At 57.2% G+C, this 13,357-nt stretch overlaps 1 protein-coding gene across 1 annotated transcript in view; it reads right to left on the reverse strand.

Moving 5' to 3' along the window:
* GBA2 (glucosylceramidase beta 2) overlaps positions 1-13,357 on the reverse strand; it is a 52,857-nt gene that overhangs the window by 23,208 nt on the left and 16,292 nt on the right. The window contains exons 2-6 of the mRNA XM_032766183.2: positions 10,019-10,110; positions 8,806-8,921; positions 7,064-7,282; positions 3,214-3,453; positions 2,487-2,589 (exon numbers count right to left, since the gene is read on the reverse strand). Coding sequence (XP_032622074.1) covers positions 2,487-2,589; positions 3,214-3,453; positions 7,064-7,282; positions 8,806-8,921; positions 10,019-10,110 — 770 coding nt within the window. The remainder of the gene's footprint in view (positions 1-2,486; positions 2,590-3,213; positions 3,454-7,063; positions 7,283-8,805; positions 8,922-10,018; positions 10,111-13,357) is intronic.

The raw sequence follows: 13,357 nt of genomic DNA on the forward strand, positions 1-13,357 counted from the left end.
GCCAGGCTAAACAAGTCAAGCTCTTTGAGTCTCCTTTCATAAGGCACGTTTTCCATTCCTCAGATCATCCTAGTACCCCGTCTCTGAACCTGTTCCAGTTTGAAATCTCTAGGTGGTGGGATAAAGGCCAGTGTGCATAAATGGCTGACACTCTGTCTCCTGGCAACTAATGGCCAGGCCCTTCCCCCCTGCAAGGGGATGCTAAAGGTGTTGGAAAACAAAGAGGTCAGGTGACCTCCTGGCCCAGGAAAGAGAGAAAGCCCAGAGAGGAGGAGGGGCTGGAGGGAGTTTCAGTTTTGGGCTGGCTGGGGACGAGGAGTGAAGTGCAGACGTGGGGGTCTGGCTCACTGCCCCCCAGAATGGACCGGCCGAGGGGTCGGGGTCTCTGTACCTACAAGCTCTGTTTTAGACCGTGTTCCTGTCATCCAATAAACCTCTGTTTTACTGGCTGGCTGAGAGTCACGTCTGACTGTGAAGTGGGGGTGCAGAACCCTGTGGCTTCCCCAGGACCCCGCCTGGGTGGGCTCGCTGTGGGAAGCACACGGAGGGGCAGAGGATGCTGAATGCTCCAAGGAGAGACCCAGGAGGTGAAGCCGTGTGAGCTTCTTGCCCTGAACAAGTCTGCTCCAAGGGAGAGGAGGCTCCCCAAAGTCCTGCCTGGCTTTGTGGGGAGCACTTCCAGAGCATCGCCCAGGGACTCTGTGACAACGGGAAGTTTAGCCTATCTACAAGGGCTTGAAATTGCAATGTCTCCTCAGATGGAGGGACAGCTGCAGTGTAGATGTGCACAGCACCAAAAGGAGCGTAGATATGCACGAACAGTGTCTCTTGTTCTGCTGCAAGCCCTAAATCACGTGAAATGCTTATATACTAGCAAAAACACATGAAGGACTGTAGCAAAGAGGCGTGGCCATTCTTAGAGACTGACAATAAGAGACAGCCAGACACACCTCCAGGGACACACATTAGATTTGGAGGAGAAGGGACTGTAAATAATTGTGATATAGGAATTGTATGACACAAAGATGAAGGAACACTGAACGACATAAACCAGGGAGGAACTTTGAAAGGAGGACATGCTAATTAACATGTGGGCTAATCCGGAAATACAGTCCTTGAAATGAACGAAACATACACTGGAGAAACGTGTTCTACACGCCCGCCATCTACTGGATACCAGTGGAAGCAGCAGAGCAACAGCTGAAATCAGTTGGCAAGTGCCTGTGAGAAATGCGAACATGCCCCTCTAACAAACCCTGGAACCAGGGTATATAAAACTGTGGTCACCATGTGGGACCCCCCAGAGCTCAGTGAACCCCCGAGACAGCCTCTCCCCTCATCCAGAGTCACAGGACCAAGAGGTGAAAGAACCTGCAAAGCAGCTGCAAAATGGACACTCAGAGCAGCCATGTGGAGGGGTTCCAGGGTTAATGGCGTTAACACTCTACACCCCAGGGGAGTGCCCTGTAACCCCATATTCATCATTTGTATATAACTGTGATATTGCATATAAAGCATCCCTTGTAAGGTATCAAGGGAAAGGTTATGATCTGATGAAACTCACTGTTCCATCAACATGTGTGTATTATTCATGCTTATGAAGTTATGAGCATTGTGTTGTATGGTGGCCACTACACATGCTGTGGGTTTGGGAGGCGATAGATACTAGCTCTCCAAAGACAATAACCGGGGGGGATAAACAACGTCCCGGCGAGTGAACTGTTGATCACATACTGATGTGTTTCTGGGTGAACTGTTGATTGACTGAGAATAACCAAGTGCCTGATTGAACACTGTTCATGCTAAAAGTTGACGTGAAAAGAACCTAGCATTAAATTAGCACGCTAGTGTTCCCTGGGCTCAATTTAAAGGGATAAGCCTATTAGATTCTAGTCGAAGATTGGCTGGAACATTTAGAAAACTGGCAAATCTAGTTTATTTGATGTCACCTTTAAAATCTGACCCACATCTCAACAAATTCATAAAATGGACCCTTTCACACTTACAGTGATTTAAACAGCTAGCAAGGAGGTGCCTTCGGAGGCACAAGGAACCAGCTGGAGAATATTCTAATGCCTTTTTGGAATGCCTGCTCCCCCTCTCTCAGAGCACAAGAACAAAGGGACATTCAGTGAAACTCAAAGTTGGAAAATTCACACCTGATCAAAGGAAATGCATGTCCACACAGTGCACATTTAGCCCATGGAACTCACTGCCAGAGGAAGTTGTTGAGGCCAAGAACTTAGCATGAGTCAAAGAGAGAAGATGGAGATTTCTGTGGCTGACAAGACGACCCAGCGCGATCATAGCAGGGATATTAAACCTCCGGCTTCAGGGTTTAAACCACTATCAGATAGCAGGATGAGCTCTTTGTGGGAGGCCGATTATCCCACAGCAGCAACTGCAGAGTCAGTACTGAGCTAGGTGGGCCTCGGGTCAGAACCAGTCTCTGCTCAGAAAGTTACCTGGCCCATGCATCACCTCACCTGCCGGGGAGTCCAGCCTGCCGTCCTGAAGGAGGTCTTGCCACACTGCCTGCCCTGCGCCAGCAGGGTTGAACGCTGTGAAGTGGGTCACTCCTGTGCCAGCCTAGCGGAGGAAGAGAAGGATATGGTAAATCTGGGGGAGCCATTCATTTCTAGCAGCAGGGTTAGCACCTGCTGGATGACTGAGCTCTGGCCCCTGGCAGTGTTCAGGACTGGATGTCCTGCCCTGGTATCATACTGGCCCCAACTCTGTACCCACCATCAATCCCAGCTCTCCCTGCACCCCAGAGACCTGCAGGCCCAGGTCTTACCCATCCCCTAGCCTACAGAGGGGATATCAGGGAGCAAGAGCCCTTTAGAGCCTACGACTCATCTTCCTGCCCTCCCTGCAACTGGGGCCAGGACTAGGGCCCCGGAGCCCAGGGCCTCCCAATGGCCACAGCCCCACCTGGCGCAAATGCACCCCATCCATGCTTCACTGGCTCCCCAGCAGCTGCAGAGCAGAGTCCAAAGCCCAGCTCCTAAGCTCTAAGGCTGGGGCCTGCAGCAGCTGCCCACAGACATGGCTGTAGTTGGAGAGTCAGGTGTTGGGATCAGGCAGGGGCAGACTGAGGGGCACAAACCTCCCCAGAACCCAAATCCTGCAGGTGTTGAGACTCTGCCACCAGAGACAGACACGGGTGCCCCCCAGCACTGAGACACGCAGCCTCTCCAGCCTGCCCTCTACCTGCTCCCTGGCAGAGATGGCAAGGGTGTAGGGGTTCATGGGGCTGCAGTGATGCAGCAGGACTCCCGAGACCCGCGCGCCCTCCTTTTCCAGGCTGAAGGGCTCGTTCCAGTGGCCCCCTCTCTTGTCCTCCTTGGTGCCCGTGCCATTCCCCAGGGTAAGCATGATGGAGACGTCCACGGCCTCGTCACTGCCATTCTCCAGCTCCCAGATGAACACTCCCACAGGCAGGCTGGTGTCCTGGGAAAACAGACACCAGGTGCGCGCAGCTCAGAGCCTGCCAGGCAAATGGGTCGGAGCATCCCGTCCCTGCATCACGAGGCGCCGGCTGGGCCGCGCCGCTGCAAGGGGAGCAACGGGGCTGATGCAGCAAGGCCTGGGGACTCCTTTGCTATAGCGAGTGGCAGAGGACTCAGGGCTCAGAGCACAGGGTTCCAGTGCTGCAGGACAGCTCTGCGCCAAGCAGCACCAGGAACGCATGCCCACAGTGCTGGAAACGAAGGGGTAAAGGCCCCGAGGGTGACTGGTGCGCCTGGAGCCATTAAACCAAAGTGCTCTCCAGGACAGTGCCGGGACAGGCACATCAGTAGGGCAGCCTCACCCCCACACACGGGGCTGACCCGAGGCTGGGCCGGCGAAGACAGGCCGGGAGCTAGGCAGCCTCACCCCCACACACGGGGCTGACCCGAGGCTGGGACGGCGAGGACAGGCCGGGAACTAGGCAGCCTCACCCCCACACACGGGGCTGACCCGAGGCTGGGCCGGCGAGGACAGGCCGGGAGCTAGGCAGCCTCACCCCCACACACACGGGGCTGACCCGAGGCTGGGCCGGCGAAGACAGGCCGGGAACTAGGCAGCCTCACCCCCACACACGGGGCTGACCCGAGGCTGGGCCAGCGAGGACAGGCCGGGAGCTAGGCAGCCTCACCCCCACACACACGGGGCTGACCCGAGGCTGGGCCGGCGAAGACAGGCCGGGAACTAGGCAGCCTCACCCCCACACACGGGGCTGACCCGAGGCTGGGCCAGCGAGGACAGGCCGGGAGCTAGGCAGCCTCACCCCCACACACACGGGGCTGACCCGACGCTGGGCCGGCGAGGACAGGCTGGGAACTAGGCAGCCTCACCCCCACACACAGGGCTGACCCGAGGCTGGGCCGGCGAGGACAGGCCGGGAGCTAGGCAGCCTCACCCCCACACACACGGGGCTGACCCGAGGCTGGGCCGGCGAAGACAGGCCGGGAACTAGGCAGCCTCACCCCCACACACGGGGCTGACCCGAGGCTGGGCCAGCGAGGACAGGCCGGGAGCTAGGCAGCCTCACCCCCACACACACGGGGCTGACCCGACGCTGGGCCGGCGAGGACAGGCTGGGAACTAGGCAGCCTCACCCCCACACACAGGGCTGACCCGAGGCTGGGCCGGCGAGGACAGGCCGGGAGCTAGGCAGCCTCACTCCCACACACACGGGGCTGACCCGAGGCTGGGCCGGCGAAGACAGGCCGGGAACTAGGCAGCCTCACCCCCACACACGGGGCTGACCCGAGGCTGGGCCAGCGAGGACAGGCCGGGAGCTAGGCAGCCTCACCCCCACACACACGGGGCTGACCCGACGCTGGGCCGGCGAGGACAGGCTGGGAACTAGGCAGCCTCACCCCCACACACGGGGCTGACCCGAGGCTGGGCCGGCGAGGACAGGCCGGGAGCTAGACAGCCTCACCCCCACACACACGGGGCTGACCCGACGCTGGGCCGGCGAGGACAGGCCGGGAGCTAGGCAGCACTCAGCTGCTTTACACATGGGGCTGCATCGACAGCTGCCTGCACTTGCGGGGAACTGAGGGAAATCACACTCCTTCAGCGGCAGCTTCCCCGGCCTGGGGAGCAACTGGACCTGAGCGATTCCAGCTAATCAACAGCATCGCTGCTGAAGTCTCCTGTGGCGAGGGTGAGCTGGGCTGGGGCCCAGCTGAGACTGGCCATGGGGAGGGGAGGGCAGCCAGAAGCTGTTGGGAGCATCCCCTGGGGCAGGACAGCCAAACACCCCCATGGGCTCCAACAACAGTGGCATCAGGCCCCCTCTGCAGGGGCAGCGCCAGAGACAATGCCCTGGAGCCCCTGCAGCCCCAGACGCAGGCAGCTGGGCAGCGAGGCTGGACCATAGCCCAGTGGGAAGAAAGCTGTATCTAGGTCAGGGATAGGGACCAGGAACAGGTAAAAAGGGGAGCTCAAAGGGTCAGAAACAGCAGAGCAAAAAGGGGACAGGCGGGTGAGAACTGCCGGAGAGAAAACCTTGGGGTGCGAGACTTCACAGGGGGCCCTGCCCTGTCACACTCCCCTCTGGCAGGAGGGGCAGACTGGAGGGGAACAGAAATAGGAATGAGATAGAAATGAGGAAGGAAGAAAGCCCCGCAGTTGTGAGCCAAGCAGCCCTCACCCCGGCCCGGCCGCATTCCTGCCCTGCTGGGGAAGCCCCAGAACTAACAGGCTTTGGCAGGTCACCAGCCGACCACCTTGCTGGAGTGCTGTCTCCTCTTCTCACTTATCTGGCCAGTCCGACTCAACTCCCTGGGGCAGGGCCTGAGCCCTTCCCTGGGGCTCTGTAACACCCACCACCCCGAGGTGCTGCTGTATGACACGCAAGCGCGTAGAGGCTGCCAGATGGGGCCTGGCTCATCTAGTCCAGTATCCTGGACCAAGCAGCAGATGGTCTGTGTAATGCGACTGCCTGAGCTAGGAGACCCAGTTCCATCAGCCATAGGCTGCTGCAGACTCAACCCTCCATCCGGTGCAGCATCACGCCGTGTCAGGCTGTGGTAATCTGCCTGGAGGAAGCCTCTTCCCCTAAATCCTGGAGCAGGAGCATTTATAGCATTTAATTTTATAACACTAGACGTTGTTACCGATATGAGTGTCCAATCCCACCTTGAATCCTGCTGAGCTCTTGGTCCCAGCACCATCCAGTGGCAGTGAGTTTCACAGGATAATTGTACAATATATTGGAAAGCATTTCTTTTTATCCATTGTGAATGTGTCCTCGTTCCTGTGCTATGAGACAGGGCGAGCAGACGCTTCTGCTGCACCTTCCCCTCCCTGTCATTCTTCTGTGATTTCATCTCCCTCACTCTGATTCAGCTACACTCAAGGGCAACAGTCCCTGCCGTCCAATCTCTCTCTGCTGGAGACCATTCTCTGTTCTCACTGCCCATCACTGACCCTCCCTCCCATTCTGTTTATAAAAGAACAACGGTCCCTGCACACAGCCGGGTACCTGCGGCAAGGAGCAGGGCAGACCAGCCCATCACCCCCACCCAACTCCAGCTTTGGGAAAACACAGCCCAGCTGGTTGGAGCCTGTCAGTGCAGCTTTCCCCAGGCAGGTTTCCAACTCTCACCTCTCACCCAGAGTCCCCAGGAACTTCCCAGCCACTCTCTGCCTTATCCTCTATCTGGGACGGATAACCAGAGCCAAAGACCAGGCAGAGCTACTGCGAGGCCACGGGGCAGGGCGAGGCAATGGAGTGATAAGCAGAGGTGGATAAGGAAACACCTGCTGATGACAGGATGAGAGGGATCTGGGCCATGGCAGGATGGAGGCTTCTCCCATGCCATACTCCAAAGCACTAGTCCTGCTGCCCAGGCTGTGTCTGAGACCATCCCCCAGGCACCAGGCCTGCTGCTTTATCTGCCAGCTGGGAACTCCAGGCTCCATTCCCAATACCTTGTGTCGCTCTGCACTGTCCCTCGAGTCGAGGCCAGGAGAAGCAGGCCCCCCGTGACGAGGACAGTGGCTATGCTGGGTTAGGCCCTGCCAGAGGCAGGGATGAAGGCTGAAGAAGGGGGAACCTCACCTGGTAGTTGTGTGGGATGATGGGGCTGACCTGCCGGCAGGTGAGCACCACGTCCTGCCCAGGGAGCTGGTAGACGGTCCAGGCCCGAGGATACAGGGCATGGTAGAAGGCGTAGTGGCCGCAGTAGCCCCAGTTCCAGCCCTGCAGCACGCTGGGTCTCTCCACAGACAGGACCTGCTGGTAAACGGTCTGTCCCTTCCGGCGTAAGCAGACGGTGAACTGGGAGAGGAGGAGAGCACAGAGCACTGCGATGGGAACGCTGGGCAGCCCCCCCCTGCCCGCCCCAGAGAGCCGGGAATGTTTCAACTCCGGCAGCAGAACCCTCCCAGCACTGGTTGCCCAGGGCAGCTCAAAGAGCTGGATTTGACCTATAGGCCCTAAATGACCCAAGTCCTGCTCACCCCACAGACCATCCTTCTCCCTGTGCAGCCACTCACCAGCCCCAGGCTGGCTGAGAGGGGTGGGTGGCCAGGCACTCACAGGGAGGAACGAAGGCCCAGAGAGTGCACTCACAGGGAGGCTGCCCAAAAGATCTGAGCAGGGACCAGCCAACCCAGGCCTCAGGGGGGACCCTGTGCCAGAGGGAACAAAGTCATGCTGGAAGCGGCAGAGGAGCCACCAGAACCTCGAGGGAGGAGCTCACTGAAAATAGGAGCACTGGGAACCTGCATCCAGGCGCTACATGGCTGCTCAGCCTGCTGAGGCTGCACAGAACACAAATCAGATTAATTACCTCTGCAGACAGCCTCCCACCCAGCTGGCTCCCGGCACGGCTGTGTCCTGCTGGCACTGGGGGGCACGGAGCTGCTGCAGCCGCCCTCACTCCTGCTGCTGTGCAGGTGAGGCGCTGAAACCTTGGTCCTGTGCCAGGGTCAGCGCCTCAGGCCTGTGTGCAGGCGGCTCATTGTGGGTTTTATAGGATGCGTCAGCTTTACTGCAAAGCCGTAACATTGAGCTGCTGATGAGACGTGCTCCACAAAGAGCCCTTGGCCCCTTTCCCGGGCATTGGGGCCTTCACTCCAGCATCTCGGCTCAGCCCCAACTCAGCTGAGCCCACCCTGCCTGTCCAGCCAACCCTGAGGTCCCAGGGGCCATGGCAGAGGCTCCCAGGCCAGCCCCAGATCCTGTTGTGACTCCTCTGCCAGCCCATGGGGTCAGATTAGGACAGGAGTGAAAGGAACTGGCAGTACCAGGTGGGGCTGCAGCACATCCCCCAGTGCCCTATCCTGGGCTGGCTCCATGCTCACTAGCCCTGAAGCCCCGTGCAGTCCGGGCCGCTCAGGACCCCAGGCTCCCAGCCCCTCCCATTGCTGTGCTGATCTGTCACTCACTCGCTGCTGACGTCACCCTGACAGAATAATTGGCAAACGTGGTCCCTGAGCGGCTGTGAGAGTGAACGACCCAGGGCTGGGCAGCAGCGACCCTGCCAGCACGACTGCTGGGAGCCACTCCATGGCCCATGATGCCAGAACTACGAGTTTCTCTTGGCCTCCTCCTCTACCCCATTGCACAGTGCTGATTAGCAGCTGCCACGTTCCACCTCAGAGGTGGCTGCATGGCAGTAGGGGGTGGGGTGGAGCCATGGCCACAAGTCCTTTCCTTACCTCTGGGTGCAGAGGGGAAACTGGGCCTTCAGGTTGGACCACCTAACGTGGATAATGCGCCAAACCCTGCGGAGGAAAGGGCTTGCCAGGGGACCAGGAGGGAGGAGGCCACAGCCTGTGATGCAAACACACACCCACCTGGTCTGCTATGACTGTCTTATAGTGGTACACTCCAGGATTCAACTGCCATCGACAGAACTCTCCCCGCCAGCCTCGTGTGATGGTACCTCCCCCAAACCCACCCAGCGGGCACCCTGTTAGAGACAAAACAGCAGATTCACTCCTTCCTGCAGGAGCCTGGCACAAGAGAGGGGCTAGCAGGACTTGGGAGCACATGCACTGTGCAGGGGAGGCTGAGCTCCACTCAGTCCACCCCCAGGGTAACCCCCCGCGGCACCTGCCCCTTGGGATAACCCTCACAGCATCCACCCACCCCACAGCACCTGCCCCCAGGGTACCTCCTGCAGCACCTGCCTGCCCCGCAGCACCTGCCACCAGGGTACCTCCTGCAGCACCTGCCTGCCCCGCAGCACCTGCCCCCACGGTACCCTCTGCAGCACCCACCTGCCCCGTAACACCTGCCACCAGGGTACCTCCTGCAGCACCTGCCTGCCCCGCAGCACCTGCCCCCACAGTACCCCCTGCAGCACCTGCCTGCCCCGCAGCACCTGCCCCCTGGGAGAACCCTCACAGAACCCACCTGCCCCGTGGCATCCACCCTGCAGCACCTGCCCCCCTGAGGTAACCACTGCAGCATCCACCCACCCCACAGCACCTGCCCCCAGGGGACCCCCTGCAGCACCCACCTGACCCACAACACCTGATCCCTCTGGTAACCCTCACAGCACCCACCTGCACCACAGCACCTTCCCCCTGGGATAACCCTCACAAAACCCACCCACCCCACAGCATCCACCCTACAGCAGCCACCCGCAACACAGCACCTGCCATCTAGGGTAATCCCCACAGCACCCGCCCCAGCACCCACCTCCAGGGATAACCCCCACAGCACTCGCCCCCCGGGAAGAACCCCCGCAGCACCTGCCCCCTCTGGTAGCCCCCACAGCCCCCATCCACACTCAGGGTTACCCACAGAACTCACCTGCCCTGCCATGTGGCCCCCACCTGGGGTAGCCCCACAGCAGCAGCCTTGGTGTGTCTCCTGTTCTGTCCACACCAGCATCCCCCCATCCACAACTGCCTCCCCTAAACTCTCAGCCCTGGGGGAACTGTCGCATCTTCCCACCTGCCTCCCCAAACCTCAGGCCCCAGGAGACTCCAGCCAGCTTCAGTGCACCAGAGTGACCCTGCTCCCCCCCACGGGGCCCTCCTGGGTGGGCTGGCAGCTCACCGTAGATCTGACGCAGGGGGAGCGGGTTGAACAGGTCGATGACAGGACACTTCTTCTCCACATGTGTCTTCCTATACCACCACCGCAAATATCTGCTGAGGGGAAGGGAGACCTGAGAAGAGCCCCAGCGGGTCGTGGCCCCAGCCCGCTCAAGGGGAAGGGAATGCAAGGGGCCCTGGGTAAACTTGCCCAGGCCCATTGTGGGGAACGAGTCGGCTGGGGTCCCAAGCGGCCTGACAGGTCAGACAGCAGCACAGCACATGGCAAGATCACACCATGCACTCGAAAGGCACTGTCTGGCCAAGTGAAACACACCCCACAGCCCCAGGGCAGGGCAAAACCAAGCACCACCCTCCTCCCGTCCCCCACAAGAACAGAGCCAAGGCTGGAGAGCGCAATGCTAGGAAGGAGGCAGGAGGGCCTTGGTAGTGTGGGGCAAGTGCCGAGCCTCGAGGAGAAGGGAAACAAGCCCAGAGCCTACAGGAGGGAGTTGTCGTCGCCGGCTGAGAACACACAGAAGAAGTGATCAGGGCAAGAGGAGAACTGTGAGGGGACCAGGGCACAGAGGCCAAGGGAGGACGCAGGGAGCAGCCGACAGGTCAAGAAGCGTGATGGAGCCTCGGGATGAAAGGGAGATGAGGCAGCAGTTGGAGAGGCTGTTTCCAGCCTGGTGCCTTCATTGTCATTATTACCTCAGAGATTTCAAAGCCAGAAGGGATGACTGAGATTGTCTAGTCCAAGCCCCCCGCACGGCACAGGCCTTGGGACCGGTCCGAGCCCCACGCACGGCACAGGCCCTGGGACTGGTCCGACCCACTCCACGGCACGGGCCCTAGAACCGGTCCAACCCCTGCACGGCACAGGCCAGAAAACTTCCCCAAAATAATTCCCAGAGCAGATATTTTAGAAAAACATTCCAACTTGGTTTAAAAGTTGTCAGTGATGGAGACTCCACAACAACCCTTGGTGAGCTGTTCTAATGGTTAATTACCATCACTGTCAAAAAAGTACCTCTGATTTCCTGTCTGAAGTTGTCTAGCTTCAGCTTTCAGCCACTGGATCATGTTGTATCTGTCTCTACTAGACAGATGAGCACTCCATTCTTAGCATTTGTTCCCCATATATGCAGTGTAGTTTTCTTTGGAGCAACTTCGGTTGGTGAGAATACAAGATATCACCTCCCTGGCCTTGTCTTTCTGACTAACAGACATATCGGAGGATAAGCTGTCACGCGTCTGACGAAGTGGGTATTCACCCACAAGAGCTCATGCTCCAACGCATCTCTTAGTCTATAAGGTGCCACAGGACTCTTATGTTGCTTTTTACAGATCCAGACTTACACAGCTACCCCTCTGATACTCGACACCTTGTCTTTCTGTTCCCCATCTAGATACATACAGACTGGAGTCAAGTCACCACTTAACCTTCTCTTTGTAAAGCTAAATATATTGAGCTCTTTGAGTCTGTCACTACAAGGCCAGGTTTCTAATTCTCTAATCATTCTTGTTGCTCTTCTCTGAACCTTCTGCAATTTATCAACATCTTTTTTGAACCATGGGCACCAGATCTGGACACAGGAGTCTGACAGCAGCTGCACCAGTGCCATATTTAGCATAGAATCACAGAACTGGAAGGGACTTCGAGAGGTCTTGAGTCCAGTCCCCTGCACTCAAGGCAGGACTAAGCCCCTGCCCTCTCTGCTGCCAGACTCCCTGGATGTCACCAGAGAACTAGGCAATGCAGGGAGAGAGGTTAAAGGGAGGTGCCAGGGGGTCTTTATGGCCCCTTGCCCTCTCTCTCTCTTCCGCCAGCTTTAACCCTGGGTATAATCTGGGCCGCCTGGGAAAGCTGGGAGAAGGGGGACATCTCTTCTGTCATCCTTCCTAGACCATCCCTGACAGGGGTTTGTCCAACCTGCTCTTCAAAATCCCCAATGATGGAGATTCCACAACCTTCCTGGCAGTTTATTCCAGCGCTAAACCACCCTGACAGGCAGAAAGTTTTCCCTAATGTCCAACCTAAATCTCCCTGGCTGCAGGTAAGCCCATTGCTGCTTCTCCTACCCTCAGAGGTTAACGTGAACAATTTTTCTCCCTCCTCCTTGTAACAACCTTGTATGTACATGAAAACTGTTATCGTGTCCCCTCTCAGTCTTCTCTAGACTAAACAAACCCAGGTTTTCAATCTTCCCCATAGGTCATGTTTTCTAGACTTTAAATATTTTTGTTGCTCTTCTCTGGACTCTCTCCAATTTGTCCACATCTTTCCTGAAATGTGGCCCCCAGAACTGGACTCAATGCTCCAGTTGAGATCTAATCAGCACAGAGTAGAGTGGAAGAATGACTTCTCGTGTCTTGCTTACAACACTCCTGCTGATACATCCCAGAATGATGTTTGCTTTTTTTGTAGCAGCGTTACACTGCTGACTCCTATTTAGTTTGTGATCCCCTCTGACCCGCAGATCCCTTTCCACAGTGCTCCTTCCTAGGCAGTCATTGCCCATTTTGTACATGTGCAACTGACTGTTCCTTCCTAAATGGAGCACTTTGCATTTGTCCTTCTTGAATTTCATCCTATTTACTTCTGCCCATTTCTCCAGTTTGTCCAGATCTTTTTGAATTTTAATTCTGTTCTCCAAAGCACTTGCAACCCCTCCCAGCTTGGTATCATCCACAAACTTTATAAGTGTTCTCTCTACGTCGTTGTCTAAATCATTGATGAAGATATTGAACAGAACTGGACCCAGAACTGACCCCTGCAGGACCCTACTCACTATGCCCTTCCAGCATGACTGTGAACCACTGATAACTACTGCCTGGGAATGGTTTTCCAATCAGTTTTGCACCCACCTTATAGTAGCTCCATCTAGGTTGCATTTCCTTGGATTGTTTATGAGGAGGTCACATGAGACAGTATCAAAAATTTACTAAAATCAAGATATACCACATCTACCGCTTCCCCTCATCCACAAGGCTTGTTACTCTGTCAGGTTGGTTTGACAGGCATGATAAGACCCAATAGCAAACTTGGCATTGTACATCCAGATTATTACTGGCCCCTGCCCAGGGAGCTGACAGACCAGTGCCGAGCCAGCGACTGCAGATCAAGCACAGACTGCTGGCACTCGGAAGGTTATGGACACACATGCTGATGGGAACCTTGCACTCCCGTTATCATCTTCACCAGTGGTGTTTTGTCTAGAGGGAGAGTCCAGGCACGGGGGCAGCACAGTTCATAGAATATCAGGGTTGGAAGGGACCTCAGGAGGTATCTAGTTCAACCCCCTGCTCAAAGCAGGACCAATCCCCACTAAATCATCCCAGCCAGGGCTTTGTCAAG

This window comes from Chelonoidis abingdonii, chromosome 6, assembly GCF_003597395.2.
Source record: "Chelonoidis abingdonii isolate Lonesome George chromosome 6, CheloAbing_2.0, whole genome shotgun sequence".
NCBI lineage: Eukaryota > Metazoa > Chordata > Testudines > Testudinidae > Chelonoidis > Chelonoidis abingdonii.